Raw genomic sequence first — 24006 nt, forward strand, 5'->3', positions numbered from 1 at the left:
TCAACTTTTACACCTTCATCCCAATCACTGTCACTGTGCATCAAATACAAAGACACAGAGACATATTTGCCTGTGTGTTAAGAATGAAGTTGGAAGAGACTGTTTTACCCACAAGATACTTAATTACATATCTAGATGAAAAAAAAAAGTGAAATCCTTAATGATGTGCATTAGAATTACCCACATATGATTTACATTTTATGTTTTGAACTTTTCTAAGTAGATAAGACAAGTTTGCTGAATGTATTAATCTTCCAGCACCTGTTCAGTAGCTTAAAAAAAACAATCCTCCGATTGATTTAAACACATGAGAAACAGAGTAAAAATGCCATGGCCGCTGAGCTACATTTTGCCTGTCTTTTCACACATCCATATGTTAGACTCTCACTTCAATTCTCTCGCTCCTTTCATGTTCTCTGCCTTCTCTGCTTGACAAGTACTTTCTTAGTAACTCTATCTTCCTCTTTTGTCAACCTCGGTGATGTTTTTCTCCTCTGGCCTGGAAAAGCCTTAAACAGTTATGATGATAACAGATGTCCTGGCAGGCAGCAGGGTCTCCTGTGCTCTGAACTGCTCTCAGAGGCAGCCCGAACTGACCAAGACCTGACATTGTGGAGTGTCCCCCCAGCTCATCCTTTAAAGCATGGAACACACATTAATGAGTCATCTGAGAAATGAAATAAAGAGTTTATGAATTAGATTAAAATACTAGAGAAAACATTTCAGTGCTTCATTTTATATTTCTAACACCCAATTTTTTTAATAAATTTTGCAGTTTACGCAAAAGGATCAGAATCAATTTTAAAAAAATCAAGAAGGCCCAAACTTACAAGTATATTGCTGCCATAACTGGATATTAGAACTGCTCGAGAGACTCTAAAACAATTAAAATTGGAGAGGGAGATAAGGAAATGAGCCGAGGTGGATGAGGAGACTGGGGTAGAAAACAATAAAGTTGGCTTTTGCAGGTTGAGCTAAAATTATTAATTTATTCATTCATCCTATATTTACTTATTAACTAGTATCTGCCAGGTACTATTAATGTTGGAGATGATGGCAAAGAAAGAACACCTCTGATCCCATGGCTGTTGTAGTCTGGTGTGGCTAGAATGAAGTGCGTATACAAATAAGTCAGACATTTTCAAAGAGTGACACAGTCCATAAGAAATAAAATGTGTTATTAAAAAGAGTAACTGGGATGGATTATATTTTTGAATAAGTGGCTAGGAAATGCCTGTCCTAAAAGCTGACATTTGAGCCTGAATGGCAAAAAGAAATCAGCCATAAGAAGACATGGTGGAAGAGCATTTTAAGTAGAGGAAACCACTGGCACCAAGGACGAGGACAAGTTGAGCGTCTTGGAAGTCCATGAGTTTAACAACCAAGGAGAGCAAGATGTAAGGTCAGAGAGGTGCAGGTTTCCATAGGACACACAGGTTGTCAGATCCCAGAGTTAACTGGCTAGACTTAGGAGAGAAGCCAGAATATGAAGAAAAATATGGGCACCATCTATTTACAAATGATATTTGAAGCCATGAGAAAGAGAACCTATGAAAATACAAGAAGGAGAAGAAAGAAAGATGAGGAAAATTAATGTTTAATGGGTGAGCAAAAGAAGAGAAACCATCAGTGGTGACAAACACAATAGTCAGAAAATTAAGAAGGTGAAGGGGAGATTGCAATGTCTTAGAAAAAAGGGAACAGGTGTTTCAAGAAAAAGGGAGTGATCAACAGAGTTATGTATCATGAATAACAGGATAAAAATGTTTCTAACACAAAATGGCAAAGATCATTGGTGAGTTTTCCTTATACAGCTGATTTGAAGTGATGGAAGAAAAATCTGATTGCAGTAGAATGAAGAGCAAAAATCTGAACGCAGTAGAGTAAAAAGTAAAAGTGAAGAAGTAGCCACAACCAATGAAGACTGTTTTTCCAAGGCGTTTGTTTTGGAGGACTATACTCAAAGATTGTGAGAAAGGAGTTAGTGAAACAAAATGTCAGATAAGAAAATTAACAATTACAGCCAGGCGCAATAGAAGACTGAAGGATCACAGCACCCCCACAAGTAGCTTTGAATATGAGGCATCTTTTTTGTTTTTTAACTGTAGCCAATTGAAACACTTAAAAAAATTTATGTGGAGACGTCACTAAAGACGACATACAGATGGCAAAAAAGCATATGAAAAGATGCTCTACATCACATGTCATCAGGGAAAGGAAAATTAAAACATCAGTGAGATATCACTACACACATCAGAATGGCCAAAATCCAGAACACTGACAACAGCAAATGCTGGAAAGCACGTGGAGCAACAGGAACTCTCATTCATTGCTGGCGGGAATGCAAAATGGTAGTTTGGTGGTTTCTTACAAAATTAAACATACTCTTACTATGTGATCCAGGAATCTTAATCCTTTGTATTTACCCAAATAAGTGTGAAAACTTATGTCCACACAAAACCTGCACATACATGTTTACAGTAGCTTTATTCATCACTGCCAAAACTGGGAAGCAACCAAGATGTCCTTCAGTAGGTGAGTGGATAAATAAATTGTGTCATGTCCAGAGAATGGAATATTATTCAGCACTAAAAAGAAATGAGCTCTTCAGCTGTGAAAAGACGTGAAGAAATCTTAAATGCATATTACTCAGTGAAAGAGGCCAATCTGAAAGGCTGCATATTGTATGATTGCAACTATATGACATTCTGGAAACAGCAAAACTATGGAGACAGGAAAAAGATCAGTGGTCACCTGGGGCTGATGGAAGGAGGAAGGGATGAACAGGTGGACCACAAAGGACTTTTAGGGCAGTGAAAATCCTCTGTATGATACTATAATGGGAGGTACATGTGATTATACATTTGTCCAAACCACAGAAGGTATAACACCAAGAGTGAACCCAACTGTAAACCATGGACTTTGGGTGATTATGATGTGTCCATGTAGGTTCACAGACTAACAAATGTAGCACTCTGGGGGGGGGGAGATGTTGATAACAGGGAAGAAAGGTATATGGGAAATCTCTATACTTTCTCTTAATTTTGTTGTGAATCTAAAACAGCTCCAAAAGAATAAAATCTTAATAAAAAAATCTTTATGTGAATAAATCATATATTTCATATGTCTCAAGATTATGAAACTAAGAAAGACACCGGGCCAGCCTGGTTCACACATTCCACTTTGGCAGCCCGGGGTTCACAGATTCAGATCCTGGGTGCGGACATGGCACCACTTGACAAGCCATGCTGTGGCAGGCGTCCCACATATAAAGTAGAGGAAGATGGGCACGGATGTTAGCTCAGGGCCAGTCTTCCTCAGCAAAAAGAGGAGGATTGGCAGCAGATGTTAGCTCAGGGTTAATCTACCCCCTCCCCCCCCCCCAAAAGACACCTACCTCTACAGTGAAAACCCAAAGAAATTATAAAACTCTTAATGGTGCAATCACATTTTCAAGGGTTGTTGTTATTGTTTTGATGATGGTGCTAAGGAGCAGGGGCAGACTCTCTGAAGTCATTAAAATCATATCATTTATATGATCATGGACTACACTTATCTATGAAATCTTTCTCTACTAGGCAACCTACTGGCCAAATGCCTTGGTTTATCATTTCCAACATTTTAGTCCTTCATTTTCTTTTAAACTCATACTTTCAAAATCTCCCCGTCTCTGATACTAAGGGAAAAAAAGCCTCCTTTTAAATCCCCAGGAGATTCTCTAAAAGCATAGTTTGAAATTCTAAGACTGAAGAAACACCCAAAAGTGATGGGATTCATTGTTTACCTCACTCAAATCCTCAGTGTTAGATAATACACTACTGGAATAACGGTAATAAAGAATGGCTGATTCATAGATGCATAATCTAGAAGGTGAGGGAGTTGTATCTATCCAAATTTGGCTATTGTCAGCAGTTAATGTAAGACTAGAAAGATTGACTGCTTGCTTTTTGGCCTCAAAAGTTCAAATCTTGGTAAACTTACCCTGGGTCCTCTTAAGACTAATTGTTCAATGACCTCATACTTGTCATTTTTCTGATTTTTCTTCCCCAAAAATCTAACCTTCTCATTTTTAGGAGCCATGATACATTGGAGTTTAGTTTACAGCTCTTACTTTTTCTGCATATAATGTGATAACTGCTAGGGTCTCTCATCTATTTAGAGCGTAATTCAAAAAACTTTACTGATATCAGATAGGCATAGAGGTACAGGACAAAATATTTTGTGAAAAGTTCTTAAAAATTCAGTACATTATTTTTTTTTCAGTTTATATAAATGCAAATAATGGAAGCTGTGAGCCCAATATAAAAGTACCAACATAAAGTATTTAATAGTTTGAATACTAGCTTATCAGAAACTATTTCAAAATGAGTCATAAGAAAACAGCTTTACGTATTAAATAACCATTTACGTAGCACCTAGTATGTGCTAGGTATTGTTCTTAGCACTTTTCAAATATTAACTTATTTAATCATTGTAACAACAGAATGTGGTAGGTACTGTTATTACCTACCAGTGCAATGGAAGCTAAGGGAGGTTAAATAATTTTCCCAAAGTTAAACAGCTAGTAAGCACCAAAACCAAGATATACACTCAGATAATTAGGCTCTAAAAGATGGTGAACTTACCAGCACGCCATGCTGAGTCTTTGCCAAACCATGGCATAGCAGTCCTCAAGGAAGCAGAGAGAAGCCTTGAGTGGGGAGCCGCCTGAGGCTGCACTGGGAGACCTGACTGAAAATTTCACCTTTTTGGGGGGTTCTGTCTTTTAATCCCTGCTGGCCACACAGCATGCTGGTCCCTGTCTATAGCTCTGCCCACTTAGTGTAGCTGCTTCCACTTAGTGTAGCCACAGCAGGCTGCCATTTTACAAACATAATTTACCATACCAAGAGTAAGAATAAGAAAATTTTTTAAAAAAGAAAGAAAATCCAAGAAACATAAAACATTTAGCTGATAAATGCGCATATTTGATTCAACCATGACTGACTAGTTTACCAGGTTCATAGACCTTGTTCATCCCATATTTATTTCCTTAACTAGTCTCTCACTCCAAAGATCTGTATGCTTTTCCAACTATCTATTCTGCGACTTCACTGAAGGTTTATACTGATGGGAACCAGTTTATCCCTTCAGCTTGTTAATCATCTATTTACGCTCTCCTAACAAAATGAAAACAGGAGATTCTCTTCTGTCACTCAGCTCGGGAGCTCCACTCGGTTTCTGAGCCACGCTGTGAGGGGTACTGGCTTGGCAGGACTGCAACCATCTGAACCACCACCAGCTGCTCAAGCCGCAGCATGCTGTCCACAGTGTAACAGAATCATGTACAGCAAGCGTGCAGGGATTACAACATATAGTAAGAGCAAGCTTTTCCAACTCAAAACGATTTCCACAATACCTAAGAAATTACATTTAGAATTTTCTTTTTCCTATTTATAAATTTAAAATATGTTCCTAGAGAAAAAAATATCGAGGCAGTAATTTCCCAGGCTACAATTTTCTGAAGAAAGTAGTCACTCAGCATTTACAATCAGAAAGTAAAAGTTACATCTACTAATGAACGTGTTCCATTTCTACTAAACGTGTTCTATAAAAATATTTTATATCAAAGTCTGTAATAATATGAACTGCATCAGTTAAAAGAAATGGGACATCTCCATTGTCTTTAAGGAATATGTGGCATTTCACAATTCTCAACCTATTTTTGCCTCTATGGAATTACATAAGATAAGTTATATTTTGGCACCAATTCATCAAAAATAAGGGGAAATTTTCACTATATCATTTATGAATTTAACAAGACTTTATAACTATTGAGGTGACACTTTACTTTTTGCATTACTTAACAATATATTAATATATTCACTTTTATTTTAAAAACTGTACAGATATTTCACAATTGTTTAATAATAGAATACAAATAATTTAAAACTCTCAGTGCATGCATTAAAATGACCTTCACTAGATTTAATATTCTATTTGTTCCAACCCAAAAATTGGAGAGAAGGTGAGAAGTGAAATATGGACAAACTCAAAAATACTTTCCTTTAAAGACAAACTCAACCTTTTCTGCATAACAACAGCACAATGACTTTTAAAGCTCCCTCTGGAAGCCACCCACACAGTAAACTTGATGGGCCTAAACTGATGTGCCTTAAAATGGTCAAGGGATGAAGCAAAGAACAGAAGTTTTGCCTATAAATTCTCAGGTAGCCTTAAACTGCTGTAGCTTCCTAAGGACAGATCATGGCTAGGGAAAATGCACAGGGCCTCAAACCAGTGCTGGCACTTGCATGTCAAGGATCAATGTGAATTCTGAGGGATAAACACATTCTTCGCAAGCAGATGAAAAGCAACTATGCTGAGAACAAAGAGAAACTTTTTCCTTGACTGTTATCAAAGACAAATAGCACCAACAGTACAGGATTTTACATATCTATATTAAAAAAATTTAGGATGAAGAGACCAAAAGCGCTGGAAACAGGATTCCCAAATGCAAAATGTATCCACTTACTGGTACACGCCATGGAAGCTGGGTCTTTTTCAGCTCGGAAGTAACCCTTCTCACACTGACAGACAGAAGTTGCTTCCATGTACGTTAAACTGTGCGGAGGGCACTTAGAACACTTTGTGTTCCCGGCAAATGCTTTATAGAATCCTGGTCTGCAAGCTGTAAAAACAGGAGAAACAATTTTTTGTTATTACTGCTAGAGTTCTTTTATTTGTACATGTACGACATATTTTAATTTATACTCACTTTGGATCTCAGAGTTCAGTGTCACACACAGAAAAGTCAATAGTATATGTTAATATTAATTAATGAAATTAGTCATTCACAATTAGTAATACACTGTGACTTCACATGTTAGCTGAGGTTGTTAATTTTAAAAAGCACACCTGAAACACACACACAAAATTACAGTGCTTAGCAAAGTGTGGGGGTGCCCATACCTGGCAGTAAGAAGATGACTTTGTGTATTTCTGGGAGACGATATTAAATTACATCGAATCACACTGTTTAAAATGCATTTATGTTCCATTTCTCCCTCAGTTCTTCCGCATACCAAGGAGAAAGCCCCAGTGTGGTGCTGGTATATCTTTAACACCCTTCTTACTGGTGGAATTTTCTTTTAACAAAATGAGAGCTGACCTTAGGCTCAGAGACTTTCGCAAGGTCTAGCTATAGTTTGATCACATTGTTTTATTTTTATGGCTTTTTTTCTGTTTATTATATTGAAATAAATTAATTTAAAAATTTTGAATTAAGTAAAAAAGTGGGTAGATAAAATATTAAGTAAATAAGGTATGCATATATGCTATAAACATATGGCAAAAATCATGAAAATTGTATGCAAATGATTAAATTTTCACAAAAAATCATGAAAATGAAGTGTAAATGACTAACGTTACGTGATGGAATATTTTATTGAAACTCATTTTCTCTTTGATAAATCCATGTTGTCATTTTCACAGGAATGGAAGATTTAGAAAAAAGGCTCCTGTGTACATATGCATCCACGGTCCTGAACGGTGGGGCTTAGCTGCTCTCGTCTCAAAGAAAAACCACTGCTGGTCACTTTCTAAATTAATGCTGTTCTACAGCACAAAGGAAGAGCAATTTTCCAGTGACATATTATTTTAAAAAATGTTTTAACAAACTGTTATAACCCAACGTGTTTTTACAAAATGCTTTATTTAAAAACATACAAGAATCCTAATTCAACAATAACGAACCTATTGATAAGACTTCTTCTATATATCCAGGAAGAAAAGAGAAAAAAATGCCATTTAATTTTTTTGAGGTAAATTTAATTCCTACTTAAATGAGTCCCAATAAAATTCCTTTTAGACCTGAGAGGATGAACGTTGTGTAGATCTGAATGACGGCAGCTCCATTACCAGTGTGTGCCGTGCACCACTGACTCTCACCCTCCAGCAGGCACAAAGCATGAGAGGAGGGACACACAGGCACACGTCTGTATGCAATAACTGTATCATGTTTGATAGTTTGTGTTTGCTTTTATAACAATACTTTTTATAAATAATCAAACAATTCAAGAGAAGTAAAATGATCCATTCTGTACAGTCAAATTACTATTAAAAAGTTGGTTTCAATATAAATGAACTGATGAGCGGTAACACATAAATATCAAGAACACTCCCTTCTCTAATTTGCTGATAAATTAATTAATACTATATGGCTAATCAACAAAAACACTCTGTCATCAAAATATTTCTCTAAGCCTGTCAAAAATTCACAGTATGTAAATAATATATAATTAAACCCACTAATATTTTCAGAAAATATTCTTTAAAAAATATTTAATTTCTAAATTTAATCTTATGACATAGAGTTACAAGATACAAAATATATATAAGATGGCAATAAAGCCATCTTATATATATTTTGTCAATAAAATCATTATTTCCTACTTAATTATGCATTTTAAAAAAACTGAAAATATTCCCTAGAATACATTTGTAATACTTTGCCAAATAATTTTAAATGTTGAACCCAACTAGAAATTTAAATATCTTTATGTGATTTATTATAATATTTATAAATCTAATAAACCAATCAATCTACAGAGAATGTACAAATTTAAGTGGAGAGCTTGCATTCTGTGTATTCCAATGTTAATTTAAATACTATTATAAAGGGCTTTTAAGTCACCTTTTGAAATAAGACTATTTTGAAATTAACTAGGAATGTGTATACTATAGGACTACACTAAAAGTTTACTACACGTACCTATAGATACAAAATATAAAACCTATAGATATATACCTATAGATATAAGACACAAAACCTACAAGACACATAGACAAGACCCATAAATATTTTGCTTTCTTTCTGTTATCAGCCATTCAAATCTCAGCCATAAACATTGTTTAGCATATAAAGTACCCTGCTTATAATTTAATTTTGTGCAGCAAAACACTGTTACCTTTTATTTATTTTCTTTGGTAACCAGAAAACAATAATTTAAATAATTTCATATCTGAAGTGTTTTCAGCTAATTTGTCACCTTCCTTTAGAATCTTCTTAGAATGCCTATAAATCTCTTAAAATACTTTGAATAGCTTAGTGATATTCAAAGTGCTGCTAACTAGTCTCTCAACACCCATTCTTGCCCACTTTAATCTCTTCTGTAGACAGCATGTTCTTTTAAACCTGCTCTGCCCAACAGTGATATAAAGTGAGCCATACATACATAATTTTACATTTTGTAGGAGCCACATTAAAAAACTAAAAAGAAACAGATGAAATTAATTTTAATAACATATTTTATTTAACCCAATATGTTCAAAATATTATTTTTGGGCCAGCCCAGTGGCGTAGAGGTTAAGTTCACACGTCCCACTTTGGCTGCCCAGGGTTTGCCAGTTTGGATCCCGGGTGTGGACATGGCACCACTTGTCAAGCCATGCTGTGGCAGGCATCCCACATACAAAGTAGACTAAGATGGGCACGGATGTTAGCTCAGGGACAGTCTTCCTCAGCAAAAAGAGGATTGGTGGCAGATGTTAGCTCAGGGCTAATCTTCACACACACACACACACACACACACACACACACACAAACATAAAACAAGAAAAACTACAAAAAATATTATTTCAACACACAATCTAGCTATTGAAACATTTTTCATTTTTTGAGGTTTTTTTTTTTTGTACTAAGTATTTGAGATTTGATATGCGTTTTACACGTACAGCACATCTCAATTCAAACTAGCATTTCAAGTGCCCTCTCACCTCATGGGGCTAGTGGATAGTGCAGGTTTGAACACAGAAATCTGTTCATCATATCCCTTGTTTAAAAAACTGTAATGAGGGGCTGGCCCCATGGCCTAGTGGTTAAGTGTGGCATGCTCCACTTCGGTGGCCCAAGTCCATGGGTTTGGATCCCGGGCACGGACCTACACCACTTGAGAGCCATGACGTGGCAATGACCTACATACAAAATAGAGGAAGACTCGCACAGAGGTTAGCTCAGGGTGAATCTTCCAAAAACAACAACAAAAACACTGTGATGACTTCCACCATCTTTATGTTAAACTTTACAATATTTACCTTGGATTACAAGTTCACCACGGTTTGGTCCTCCCTACCACTGCAACCATATCAGATGAACTGACTCCCCTCTCACACACCCTTAACTTATTCTTAACCCGACAGGCAAAGGTCTCTCTGGAACACATGAGACCATGGCACCCGGGCTGGAGCTCCCAGCGGCCTTTCATTTCTGCTAGCAAAGCCTTTGCCCTATTGAGGGCTCACCAGGCACTGCATGATTTCACTCCCTATCTGCTCCCTGGGACCCAGATTTTCAAGTTCTCCGTTCACGTGAGGCAATCTCTCCAGCCACACCGGCTCCCTCGGAATTCTGGGCAGCTGAAGCTCCTGCCTTGACCTTTACCTCCCTCTCTTACCCAGCCATCTGCAGGGTCTGCTCCCTCCCTTGCATCAGGTCTTTGTTTAAATGTTACCCTGTAAAATGGTAACATTAACATGTAAAGGAAGACTTCCCAGATTCCCTCTGTAAAATTGCAGTTCCAGCTACCTAGCACTGCAGAATTCTATATCACCCTCCACTCTTTTCTCTGTATTACCCTCCACTCTTTTTTTCTGTCTCCAAAGAACAGAACATCTGACACATGGTACGTTTAATTTTTTAAGCCATTCCCCTCTAAAATGTGCGCCACATTAGGGCAGAGACTTTCGTCTGATTGTTTACTGAAGTGTCTCTCCGGGGTCTAGAACAGGGCCAGGTATTATCTGGCTTTCCATAAGCATCTGGCGAATGAATGAATGAACTGCTGAGGGAGCCCTTTAATTTCTAGGAGCTTACCATGCTCTTTCTTCTGCCTTGAGCCTTGTCCTCTGTTGGAAAATCTCTTCTCTCCATCTCCACCCCATGACCCACTCACCTTGCTAACTCCTAGTCATCTTTCAAGTCTCACTTCTTTAAGAAAGCCATTCCTGACTTCCTAGACTAGCTTAGTTTCTCCAGGCACCTGTGTCTTTTCCACACTAGTGTACCTGTTGTTCGCAAACCAGCCCTGTACACAGAGGGCAAGGAGAGATCAAAGAAAGAGGTAGACCACTCCAGACTGGTAGGCAACAAGTTTAATAAGTAATGGGGCATACGTACGAGGCTTGTCTTGGGAGGCCGCAAGATGAGTAGATCTCTGCACCTGCCCACCAGGATCTTAAACGTTTATACAGAGGCCTTCCGTGGGTTCAGTCACGTACACCATCCAGATGGTCTCAACACCACTTTACTGTTCTCAAGGCTGTGCCCTTGAAAATGGCTCCCACTCTGGGAACAGCAGGCACAACACACATTCCAAGGACGGGGGTGGGTGAGGAGGCTCTGATTGCCGGGGTCCTCCTGGGTCAACTAGTGGTCACATCCTCTTGATGACCTCCTGCAACATCACCTTGGCAGTTACACATTTAATGGCTCTAAGCTCCACAACGGCAGGTTGATACAGCTTGTCATATGGTAGCTGCTCAATACACACCTGTTTCATTGAACTGGACAGAGTGTAAGTGCCCTGCTATTTAATTCCTGCAGAAGATCATATTTATACTCAATGCATGTTATGGTCACAGCATAATTCGTCTTACTATAAATTTATGGGTATTTTTTTTTTTTTGCTGAATTACTATAAGGGATGAAACAGTAAATATTTTGAAAGTAATTCAATTGCAGCTCAAAAATGATTATCCTCATATTGCAAGGTGAGCTGGCTGTTAAAAAAATTTCCTGAGTGAAATTACTATCCATGTGAATTTGAACTTTTTGCCTACTGCAAAAAATACAAAAACAAATTGGATATTGGTACAGCAACTCAACCCTATCCTTGATTTCAAATGTTTGTGTAAATCAAAATAGCCTTTGAAAACCTTAAAATGTTGAACTTTTTATAAAATATATTTGGATTGTTAAAATATTACTGTATTTTAACGTTAAGGTTTAGTATAATATTTCATTTGAAAACACAGGATGATGCTGTTAAAAGTGACAGAAACCCTCTGCTCTAGGCAGTTGCAGTCTCCTTATGTAGTGCATGCTAACGGTATACAGCATACACCTCTCTTTTAGCTTGTATCCTATTACATTGTAACTACTTCATCACATCTATCACCTCAACTTCTTGTAACTGCCACAAGCCAGACCTGGGCATTACCATTCTCATATTCACAATGCTGAGCATACTTTGAGTACGTATTTAGTTTTTACAAATGCTTGAAAAATTTAATGAGTGAATGAATAAATAATTCAATAATGCCTAGTATGAGAGAACTAGGACTCTGTAAATGGAAAAAGCATTCTATGTATCTATTCAGTTAGTGATTTTACATTTTGTTTGTATTTCTGTTAACAATGGGATATCAGTACCTATGTCTTGAGACCTTTTTTTTGGTGAGGAAGATTGGCCCTGAGCTCACGTCTCTTGCCAATCTTCCTATTTTTTTCCTTTCTCCCCAAAGCCCCTGTACATATTTGTATATCCTAGTTGTAAGTCATTCTAGTTCTTCTATTTGGGATGTCGCCACAGCATGGTTTTATGAGCAGTGTGTAGGTCCTTACCTGGGATATGATCTGGTGAACCCTGAGTTGTAGAAGTGAAACACACGAACTTAACCACTTGGCCATGGGAGACCACTTGAGAACTTTTAAACTGTTTGCTTATACATCCCTTCTTGTTTCTCTACCACTTCCTTATTTGTCTAATTATAGGAAATGTAAACTTCATTTCCAGAAACCACTCAAGATAAGAATGTTTTCCAACATATGTCAATACTGCACAAACACTGTCAGGGAGTAAAAGATTATCTGATGCAGTCCTTTCTGATTTCTTCTTTTAGAGAATGCTGTTCAGATACAGATGTTCAGTTCACACTTTCACTTTCTACGATCCCTTTTTTTAAGAACCTCTTTATTTGAATATTCAAAGACATTTATGCTTATATAAACGAGATCATAACATGTACACTCTGTTTGTATCGGTATTTACTGTACAATGTCATTTAAAAATCTGTCTTATTCCACCCTTTTTTCTCCTTTCCTCTTCAAATATCACTTTCCTCAAGTGCCAACACATTGCTGGATACGTACGATCACTAGGATTGATTATTGTTAATTTTACAACATTGGGACAATATCGATATAATTTGGATTGTTTTTCTCAATTATCAACAATATTATGAAAATATCTCCAGGTCAAAAGTTATGGGTTAATTCTTTGTAATGTGTCTGCAGTATTTCTATCAACCGTCTCCAGTGGAGAGAAACACTATCTAAACTGCGCTGCAATCAACATCCTTGTGACTATGCTTTATTTCAGTTGCTAAGAGTGAGAGCTCTGGGTCAGGGTATGTTTATTTTTTGCCTTAACACACATTTCCATGTTTCCTTCTTAAACATTTCTAACAACTCACAATAATGTAAGAGAGCACCCTAAACTTGCACCCCTCTAATCCCTGTAATTAATGTTATTCATTCTTCCACTTTTTGTTGTTGTTGTTGTTGCTGAGGAAGATTCACCCTAAACTAACATCTGCTGCCAATCTTCCTCTTTCTGTATGTGGGCCACTGCCGCAGCATGGCTGACGAGCAGTGTAGGTCTGCACCTAGGATCCAAACCCACGAACCCGGGCAGCTGAAGTGGAGCTGGCAGAACTTAACCCCTAGGCCACCAGCGCTGGCCCTATTCTTTCATTCTTTGATAACAGGTGGAGTTAGATATCATTGTTACGTTAATTGAAGTTTCTTGACTGCCAGTCATGTTGTGCTCATTAGTTCACATTTTCAGTGGCTGTTTAGTTATGCTTGTCTATGCCTTTTACATCCTTTGATCCTTTTCTACTGGCTGCAAGTCTTTTCTATGAATACATAAGAGCTTTTTCTTAGAGATCTCGTCAAGATGGCAGTGTAGGTAGACTCTGAACTCACCTCCTCTCAGGAACACAACCAGGTTACAACTATTTTTGGAAAAATTACCATGGAGAGGGAACCGAAAACTGGATAAAAAGAACCCCTACGACAAGGTACAGTCCTAACTGAGGTGGAAGAGGCAGAAATTCCTTCTGGAGTGAAAAAAGCCACCTTTGTGAGCCGTGGAGTTTCACAGCCAGCTGGGTGGGAGCCACCCTAAGGTACGCAGCCCTCCCTGGATAAGTGGGGACCTTAGCGGGGGCACATTGCTGCTATAAGCATCTTTCAGACTTAGCACAACTGAGACAACTGTCCTACTATTTGGTTTCGCTGGCTATTAACTGCAGCAGGGATACCCCCAAAAAAGCTATCAGATGAAAGCTGAAAAAAATCTGGCTCTTAAGGGCCCATGCACAAATTCACCTGTCTCAAAGAGCAACCGAAAATCACCAAAAAGACAGATGCGCAGTCCTTTGGTGAAAAGAGACTCACCTGATAGGTTCTGGGTGCATCTCAGTGAGAGGTGAGATGTCTCCAGGGACTAAGACATTGGTGGAAGCCATTGCTGTGACCTAGTACAGGTGTGCTGACACAGACGCTGGCAGATGCCATTGAAGTTCTTCCCCTGGCTTGTTATCCCAGGGGTCCACCACACTCACTAAGCACAGATTTAATCCAGTTCACCCAGGGCAGGAAGCCTGTCCTAGCGACTGGCCCTACCCAACAGCAAGCCCTCAGGCTACTTATTGGCCTGCATAGACTGGGTGCCTAGATCCTCTACAGGCAGGTGAGTGTGCCCAGCTCTGTGGGGGAGGGCCTATGTGAGGACCAGGTGAACTGTGGGGGGTGGTGGTGGAGGTGGGGGCCTCTGCAGTGGGGTGACTGAGTACACTCCAGGGCTTTGGGAAGTGTGCACGGACCAGGGCTGTGTTGATGGTGTGTGTGGACCTGTGGGGGGTGGGGCTCATCAGTGGCAGAAGACCTATGCTTCACAAATGGCCATAAAAAGGATCAGCGCCACCTTCCAAAGCCTGAAACAACAGAGTGCTCCCATGCCTAGGGCCAGCCCCACTCAGCAGCACTCCTAAGAGAGCTGACAATAGCCTTGCAGGCCTGAGGCCTACAGCAACCCTAAGCCCCTGAGTCTAGCAACCAGCTACACTGGGTACCTACCCAATTCACAGGAAAACTGCAAAAGGAGTGTGCTATTAGACCTTCTAGCCAATGGTGCTGAGGCTCCCCAAACCCAATTTACAAACAGTCAGCCAGGGAGTGAAAGAATAGACTCCCTGGGTACCTGCAGTAAGATCAACCCTGCCACAGCAGAAGGACACAAGTAGTCCACAAAGGGGTCACTCCTGGATCATTTGGACTGGTAACCAGAGGGAAGCACACTGGTGAGCCTCAAAATGCATCTCTTACAGGAATTTAAAATTATGGACTAAGAGCAGTTTAGTGGATACCAGGGGAAAGGTGGGGTGGGGGGTGGGCACAAAGGGTGAAGTGGTGTACCTACAACATGACTGACAAACATTAATGTACAATTGAAATTTCACAAGATTGTAACCTATCAATAACTCAATAAAAAAAAAAAATGCATCTCTTACATAAGGCCACGTCTCCCAGCTCAGGAGACATAGCTGACTCACCTAATATTTAGATATAAGCTCAGAGAAAGAGGCATAAGGAGGAGGCAAAGGAATACATTCCAAGCAAGAGAAAAGGACAAAACCCAAGAAGAAGAACGAAATGAAACAGAAATAAGCAATTTACCTGACAAAGAGTTCAAACGAAAACTCATTAGGATGCTCACAGATATTGGGAGAAGACTGGATGAACACAATTAGAACGCCAACAAAGAATTGGAAAATATGAAAAAGAACCAATCAGAAATGCATAATACAATATTGGAAATGAAAAATTCATTAGAGGGACTCGATAGCAGAGTAGATGATACAGAAGAACGGATCAGTGAGCTGGAAGAAAGACTAGAAAAAATCATCCAAGTTGAACAGATAAAAGAAAAAAGAATTAGACAGAATGAGAACAGTCTAAGGTAACTCTGGGACAATACCAAGCACACTAACATTTGTATGATAGATGTCCCAAAAGGAGAAGAGAAAGACAAAGGGGCAGAGAATCTATCTGAAGACATAATAGCTGAGAAGTTTGCTATCATAAGGAAGGAAACAGACATCCAACTACAGGAAACACAGAGAGCACCAAACAAGAAGAACACCAAGAGGCCCACACCAAGACACATTATAATTAAAATGTCCAAAATTAAAGATAAAGAGAGAATCCTAAAAGTGGCAAGAGAAAGGCAACAAGTGACATACAAAGGAAAGTCCATAAGGCTATTGGCAGACTTCTCAGCCAAAACCCTACAGGCTAGAAGAGCACTGTGACATGACATAATTAAAGTGCTGAAAGGAAAAAACCTACAGCCAAGAATACTCTATCCAGCAAGGTTAACACTCAGAATGGAAGGAGAGATAAAGAGCTTCCCAGACAAGCAAAAATTAAAGGAGTTTATCACCAAGAAACCAGTTCTACAAGAAATGCTGAAGGGACTTATTTAAGCGGGAAAGAGAAGACCACAAATAGGGATAAGAAAATTATCATACACACACACACACAAACCAGGCAATAAAATCACCGGTAAAGGGAAAAAACCAGTAAAGATAGCAGATCAACCACCTATGAAGATGATATATAGGTTAAAAGACAAAAGTACTACAATTACCTATTACAATGATAAGAGGGTAATGGATAGACACAAACAAAACGAGACTAGATACAATTTCAAAAACAAAATGTGGAAGGAGGGGAGTAAAACAGTAGAGCTTTTAGAAAGAGGTCCAGCTAAAGAGAATATCAACTCAATATAGATCACTATATATGTAGAATATTATATAGAAACCTCATGGTAATCACAAACCAGAAACCTATAATAAGTAAACAAATAAGTAAGAGGAAATAAATCAAGCATATTACTAAAGAAAGCAATCAAACCACAGGGGAAGAGAGCAAGAGAACAAGAAAGGAACAGAGAACTAGTAAAACACCCAGAAAAAAAAAAAAGTAACAAAATGGCAATAAAAACGTTGTTATCAATAGCTACTTTGAATGTCAATGAACTAAATGCTACAATCAAAAGACGTAGGGTAGCCAACTGGATAAAAAAAAAACAAGACCCATAAATATGCTGCATACTAGAGACAAACTTCAGAACTAAAGATACTCACAACTAAAAGTGAAAGGATGGGAAAAGATACTCCATGCAAATGGCAAAGAAAAGAAAGTGAGGGTAGCAATACTTATGTTAGACAAAACAGACTTTAAAACACAAACTTTAACAAGAGATAAAGAATGGCACTACATAATGATAAAGGGAACAATCCAATAAGAGGATGTAACACTTGTAAATATCTATGCCCCCAACATAGGAGCACTTAAATATATAAAGCAACTACTGACAGACATAAAAGGAGAAATAGACAGTAACACAATAATAGTAGGGACTTTAACACTCCACTTACACCAAAGGATGGATCATCCAAACAGAAAATCAATAAGGAAACATTGGCCTTAAAAGACACATTAGATCAGATGGACTTAGTAGATATATATAGAACATTCCAACCAAAAACCGCAGAATATACATTCTTTTCAAATGCACATGGAACATTCTCCAGGATTGATCACATATTAGGACACAAAATAAGTCTCAATAAATTTAAGAAGATCTAAATAATGCCAAGCACCTTTTCTGACCAAAAAGGTATGAAACTAGAAACCAACTAGAGGAAGAAAATCAGAAAAGCCACAAAAACATGGAGATTAAACAAAATGCCACTGAACAATGATTGGGTCAATGAAGAAATCAAAGGAAAAATCAAAAAATACCTAGAGAGAAACGAAAATGAAAATATGACATGCCAAAATCTATGGGATACAGCAAAAGTGGTTCTAAGAGGGAAGTTTATAGCAATTCAGGCCTATCTCAGCAAACAAGAAAAATCCCAAATTAACAATCTAACAGCACACCTAACGGAACTGGAAAAAGAAGAACAAAGAAAGCCCCAAATCAGCAGATGGAAGGAAATAATAAAAATCAGAGGGGCCAGTCCCATGGCCTAGTTGTTAAGTTTGTGCACTCTGCTATGATGGCCCAGGGTGTCTCTGGTCCGGATCCTGGGCATGCACATGGCACCACTCATCAGGCCACACTGATGCAGAGTCCCACGTACTACAACTAGAGGGACCCACAACTAGAATATACAACTGTGTGCTGGGGGTATTTAGGGAGAAAAAACAGAAAGAAAAAAAGGATTGGCAACAGTTGTTAGTTCAGGTGCCAATCTTTAAAAATAAAAAATCAGAGCAGAAATAAATGAAATAGAGACTTAAAAAAATAGTAAAAATTAATGAAACCAAGAGCTGGTTCTTTGAAAAGATAAACAAAATTGACAAATCCTTAGCTAGACTCACCAAGAAAAAGAGAAGGCTCAAATAAATAAAATCAGAAATAAAAGAGGAGAAATTACAACAGACACCTCAGAAATACAAAAGATTATAAGGAAATACTATGAAAAGCTATACGCCAACAAATTGGATAATCTAGAAGCAATGGATAAATTTTTCAAATCATACAACCTTCCAAAACTAGATCAAGAAGAAGTAGAGAATTTGAATAGACCAACCACCAGTAAGGAGATTGAAACAGTAACCCAAAGCCTCCCAACAAATAAAACTCCAGAACCAGATAGCTTCCCTGGTGAATTCTACCAAACATTCAAAGAAGACTTAATACCTATCCTTCTTAAAGTCTTCCAAAAAATTGAAGAGGAGGGGAGGCTTCCTAACTCATTATATGGAGCAAAACATTATCCTGATACCAAAACCAGACAAGGACAACACAAAAAAAGAAAGTTACAGGCCAATATCACTGATGAACATCGATGCAAAAGTCCTCAACAAAATACCAGCAAATCGAATACAATAATACATTAAAAAGATCATACATCATGATCAAGTGGATTTTATTCCACGTATGCAGGGATGGTTCAACACCTGAAAATCTATCAATGTGATACACCACATTAACAAAATGAGGAATACAAATCACATGGTCATCTCAATAGATGCAGAGAAAGCATTTGACAAGATACAGCATCCATTTATGATAAAAACTCTAAATGAAATGGGTATAGAAGGAAAAATACCTCAACAAAATAAAGGCCATATATGACAAACCCACAGCTAATATCATTCTCAATGGAGAAAAACTGAAAGCTATCCCTCTAAGAACAGGAACCAGGCAAGGATGCCCACTTTCACCACTCTTATTTAAGATAGTATTGTAAGTCCTAGCCAGAGCAATCAGGCATGAAAAAGCAATAAAAGGGATCCAAATTGGAAAAGAAGACGTGAAACTGTCACTATTTGCAGATGACATGATTTTATATATAGAAAACCCTAATGAATCTAATGAAAAACTTTTAGAAATAATAAATGAATAGAGTCAAGTTGCAGGAAACAAAATCAACACACAAAAATCAGTTGTGTTTCTATACACTAACAACAAAGTAGCAGAAAGAGAAATTAAGACTACAATTCCATTTACAATTGCTACAAAAAGAATAAAACACCTAGGAATAAACTTAACCAAAGAGGTGAACAATCTGTACACTGAAAACTATAAAACATTCTTGAAAGAAATTGAAGAAGACACAAAGAAATGGAAAGATAGTCTGTGTTCTTGGATTGGAAGAATTAACATAATTAAAATGTCTGTACTTCCTAAAGCAATCTATAGATTCAATGCAATCCCTATCAAAGTTCCAACAACATTTTTCATAGAAATAGAACAAAGAATCCTAAAATTTATACGGAACAACAGAAGACCCCGAATAGCAAAAGGAATCCTGAGAAAAAAGAACAAAGCTGAAGTTATCAAACTCCCTGATTTCAAAATATACTACCAAGCTATAGTAACCAAAACAGCACAGTACCGGCACAAAAACAGACACACAGATCAATGGAACAGAATCAAGAGCCCAGAAATAAACCCGCATATCTATGGACAGCTGATTTTCAACAAGAGAACCAGGAGCATTCAATGGAGAAAGGAGAGTCTCTTCAATAAATGTTGCTGGGAAAACTGGACGGCCACATGTGAAACAATGAGAGTAGACCATCATCTTACACCATGCACAGTAATGAACTCGAAATGGATGAAAGACTTGAATGTAGGACCTGAAACCATGAAACTTCTAGAAGAAAACATAGGCATCATGCTCTTTGACATGAGTCTTAGCAGCATATTTTCAAGTACCATGTCTGACCGGGCAAGGGAAACAAAAGAAAAAAATAAACAAATAGGATTTTATCAGACTAAAGAGCTTCTGCAAGGCAAAGGAAACCAGGAACAAAATGAAAAGACAACACACCAACTGGGAGAAAACATTTGCAAATCATATATCCCACAAGGGGTTTATCTCCAAAATATATAAAGAACTCATATACCTCAACAACAACAAGAAAAACATCCTGAACAAAAAATGGGTAGAGGATATGAACAGACATTTTTCCAAAGAAGATACACAGATGGCCAATAGGCACATGAAAAGATGTTCAACATCACTAATTATTCTGGAAATGCAAATCAAAACTACAATGAGATATCACCTTACAGCCATTAGAATGGCTATAATTACCAAGACAAAAAACAACAAACGTTGGAGAGGATGTGGAGAGAAGGGGACCTTCCTACACTGCTGGTGGGAATGCAAACTAGTGTAGCCACTATGGAAAACAGTATGGAGATTTCTCAAAAAAGTAAAAATAGAAATACCATACAACCCAACTATCCCACTACTGGGTATTTAACCAAAGAACTTGAAATCAACAATTCAAAGAGGCTTACGCACCTGTATTTTCACTTCAGCATTATTTACAACAGCCAAGATATGGAAACAATCCAAGTGTTTGCCAACCGATGAATGGATAAAGCATATCAACAATGATTCTATTTTTTAGTTTCCATCCATCATACTACAGCCTTATTATGTAAAGCCATATTTCTTGGACTACTGTACTCATCTCAGATCTGCCTGCTCCTGCTTTCTCCTTGCTGAGATCTACTTTACAGGTACTGCCAGTTACATTTCTAAATGGGAGAGATGACCAAGCATCTCTCTATTGTCTGTAGTAGGAGTTGGCAAATTATTGCCCTTTGGCCAAATCTGGCTCAATACCTGGTTTTGTATTGCTTGTGAGCTAGAATAGTTTTTACATTTTTAAATGATTATATAGGTACCCGATATCCTCAACTTTGCCTCATCCTGCAAAGACTGAAATATATACTATCTGGCCCTTTAAAGAAATAGCTGCTAACACGTGGTCTCTAAACACAAAGTCCAAACTCAGTTGAGGATTTAAATTCCTTCACAGTTGAACTCACATCTATTTTTCCAAATTCACCTTCCATTGTTAAGAGAAATTTTAGACTTCTTACCACTCCCCACATATACCATACTATTTTTAACAGTTTTATCGAGAAGTAATTGGTATGCAAAAATGGCATGTAAAGTGCATAATTTAATAAGTTGTGACTCCACAATCAAGATACTGAACATACTCATCAACCCTGGAGTTTTCTTTGTGCCCCTTTATTTGCATCTATTTGTGTTTTTATATGTAAAGCATGTTTCCTGCAGGCAGCACCTACCTGGGTCTTGCTTTCTTTTAAAATCCAATCTGACCACCTCTGTCTTTTAACTGGGATGTTTAGACTATTTACATTTAATGTGGTTACTGATATGTTTGGGTTAAAGTCTATCTTGTTATTTGTTTTTCATTTGTTCTTTGTTCCATTTTCTTCTTTTTCTGCCTTTTTAAAGAATAATTGCATGCTTTTTATGATCTCATTTTGTTGGTTTATTTGCTTAAATACAGGTGAATACTTGGGGAGTTCTGCAGCTCTCTGGAGCTCTTTCAGGGAAGTGCTCTCCTCTTTCATACTCTCATGAATCTTGTGGAATCTGGCTCTCTTGGTCTATGGGACTCTCAGATCTGTCTTCTCAATCCACAGAGGGAATCTACTGGATTCTGTCAGGGTCCCTGTTCCCTGCACTATGGCCTGGAAACTCTCTCAAGACACTAATAAGTTGGGACAATTGCAGGGCCCTCCTCCTTTATTTACCATCTCTCCGGGGTCACTGTCCTTCACTATCTGATGTTTTATGTTTTAAAATTATTTTTCATATATATCATATGGATTTTCTAGGTTTATTTCAGGCAACAGATGTTACCACATCTTGGCTCCAAGTAAAAATCAGCCTGTTTTAACCACCTTGTGTTCTTATTTTTCTGTCTTCATATTTCACTCCCTTTTATAATGTCCTTCTCCTATCTACAATACCTAGTTTCTCAAAGACATACTTTAAAAACTTATTTCAAAGTACAATGCAATACTACTACCATCTACCAGAATGCCTATGGTGAAAAAGACACACAATACTAAGTGTTGGTGAGGATACAGGACAACATGAGCTCTCCAACATTGCTTGAGGAGTTTAAATTGTGCTGTCACTTTTGGGAACTGTTTGGTGGTAGTTAATACAGATGAATACAGATGTATCTTCTGACTTAAGAATTCCACTCCTTGGTATACACCCAACAGAACAGCACAAAGTGAAAGAAGCTTCTCTCCCTGTAGGCAGTCATAGCAAGTTCCACTGCTACGTGAGTTATCATTCCTCCATTCAATTTTCACTTTCTGCAATTTTGTTGACATGTTGACCGTTCTCACCTGATGTATTTTCTCCTCCCTTCACCCCTTGCTTTGTCCTTGTTAGTGTAAACCTTCTATATTCCTTTACTCATTTTGGTGAAGTGTCCTGGGGGAATTTGGGTAAATTGATATGTTCAATCAACTATCTTTAACAAAAGTTTCCACTTTACTAAATTTTTAATCATATAAATGGAGTACATTTAGTTGAAAACAATAAAATTACAATCAAACCATTATTTATGAAATATTTATGAAATGATTTCTTGATTTTTCTGTTGCCATGTACCTACTGATAACAGTAGCAAGAATCCTGGAAGAATAAGCATAATGTAATTTGGTAATGGTGGGTCTACCAAATATAAAATATAAAAATAGTCTTATAAAATGATATAAATAATCTAAAAATTTTCTACTTCAAAAATATGTTTATGATTTGAGGAACTTTAAATGATTTCCTAAAATAACAACAAAAGATGTGATTCATATTATAAAGGTCAAATTAATTTTTATAGAAAAGTCATGTATTAAAAGCACATTCACTATGATTATAGTTACTGAAATACTACTAAAACTAATGAATCCATACCTTGCAATACAATTTCCCTTATAATTTTTGAAATTTCATTGTCCTCAGAAAACTGAAGTCTCTGGGTATTGATCGATATACAGTGGAAAGTACTTTCACTCACACACACATGCACACACACACACACTTATGTCTCTGCTAAAACAAAATCAAGAAATGATTCTACACACACTTTATTTTAAAAATTGAATGGTTAGGCTATACATTGCTGGGAATGTTTTTTAGGTTTGTCTTTATTATCAGAGAACTCTGAGACAAAGGACCATGAGAAATTCTAGTTGGAATATCATGCTGTGCAGTTCTCACCATTTGATGAAACATGGAATTGTCTTGTGTGACAGGAACTGATATTAATATAATTGACTGCCTTTCCCTCATTGGTGTTCAATAGTCTGTAAGTTTAGACAAACCTGAATGACTTATCAGTAAAATATGTGATCTGCATCATTTCTCAAAACATTAGAATTCATGAAATTTAAAAAATTGGGATAGGCAGTATCTTTACTGTTTTCCTAGATGCTGTTCTGCAATTACAAAAATTAAATTTTGCTGTCATGTAAGAGAAGGCAGAGAAGATTAGGAAATTGAAAAATAAAAAGAAAAGAATAAGAACCCCTGAAACCTAAGGGTAAATAAGCATTAATATTCTTTTGTGTGTGTGTGTGAAGAAAC

The 24006-nt window shown here is 37.5% G+C and overlaps 1 protein-coding gene across 11 annotated transcripts in view; it reads right to left on the reverse strand.

The window, feature by feature from the left end:
- The window catches only part of EPHA6 (EPH receptor A6), a 779380-nt gene that overhangs the window by 425526 nt on the left and 329848 nt on the right, over window positions 1-24006 (reverse strand). For all 11 annotated transcript variants that reach the window (XM_070582909.1, XM_070582911.1, XM_070582908.1 and 8 more), the window contains one exon: window positions 6515-6670. In XM_070582909.1, the coding sequence (XP_070439010.1) occupies window positions 6515-6670 (156 nt within the window). The remainder of the gene's footprint in view (window positions 1-6514; window positions 6671-24006) is intronic.

The sequence above is a fragment of the Equus przewalskii genome, chromosome 18, assembly GCF_037783145.1.
Source record: "Equus przewalskii isolate Varuska chromosome 18, EquPr2, whole genome shotgun sequence".
Lineage (NCBI taxonomy): Eukaryota > Metazoa > Chordata > Mammalia > Perissodactyla > Equidae > Equus > Equus przewalskii.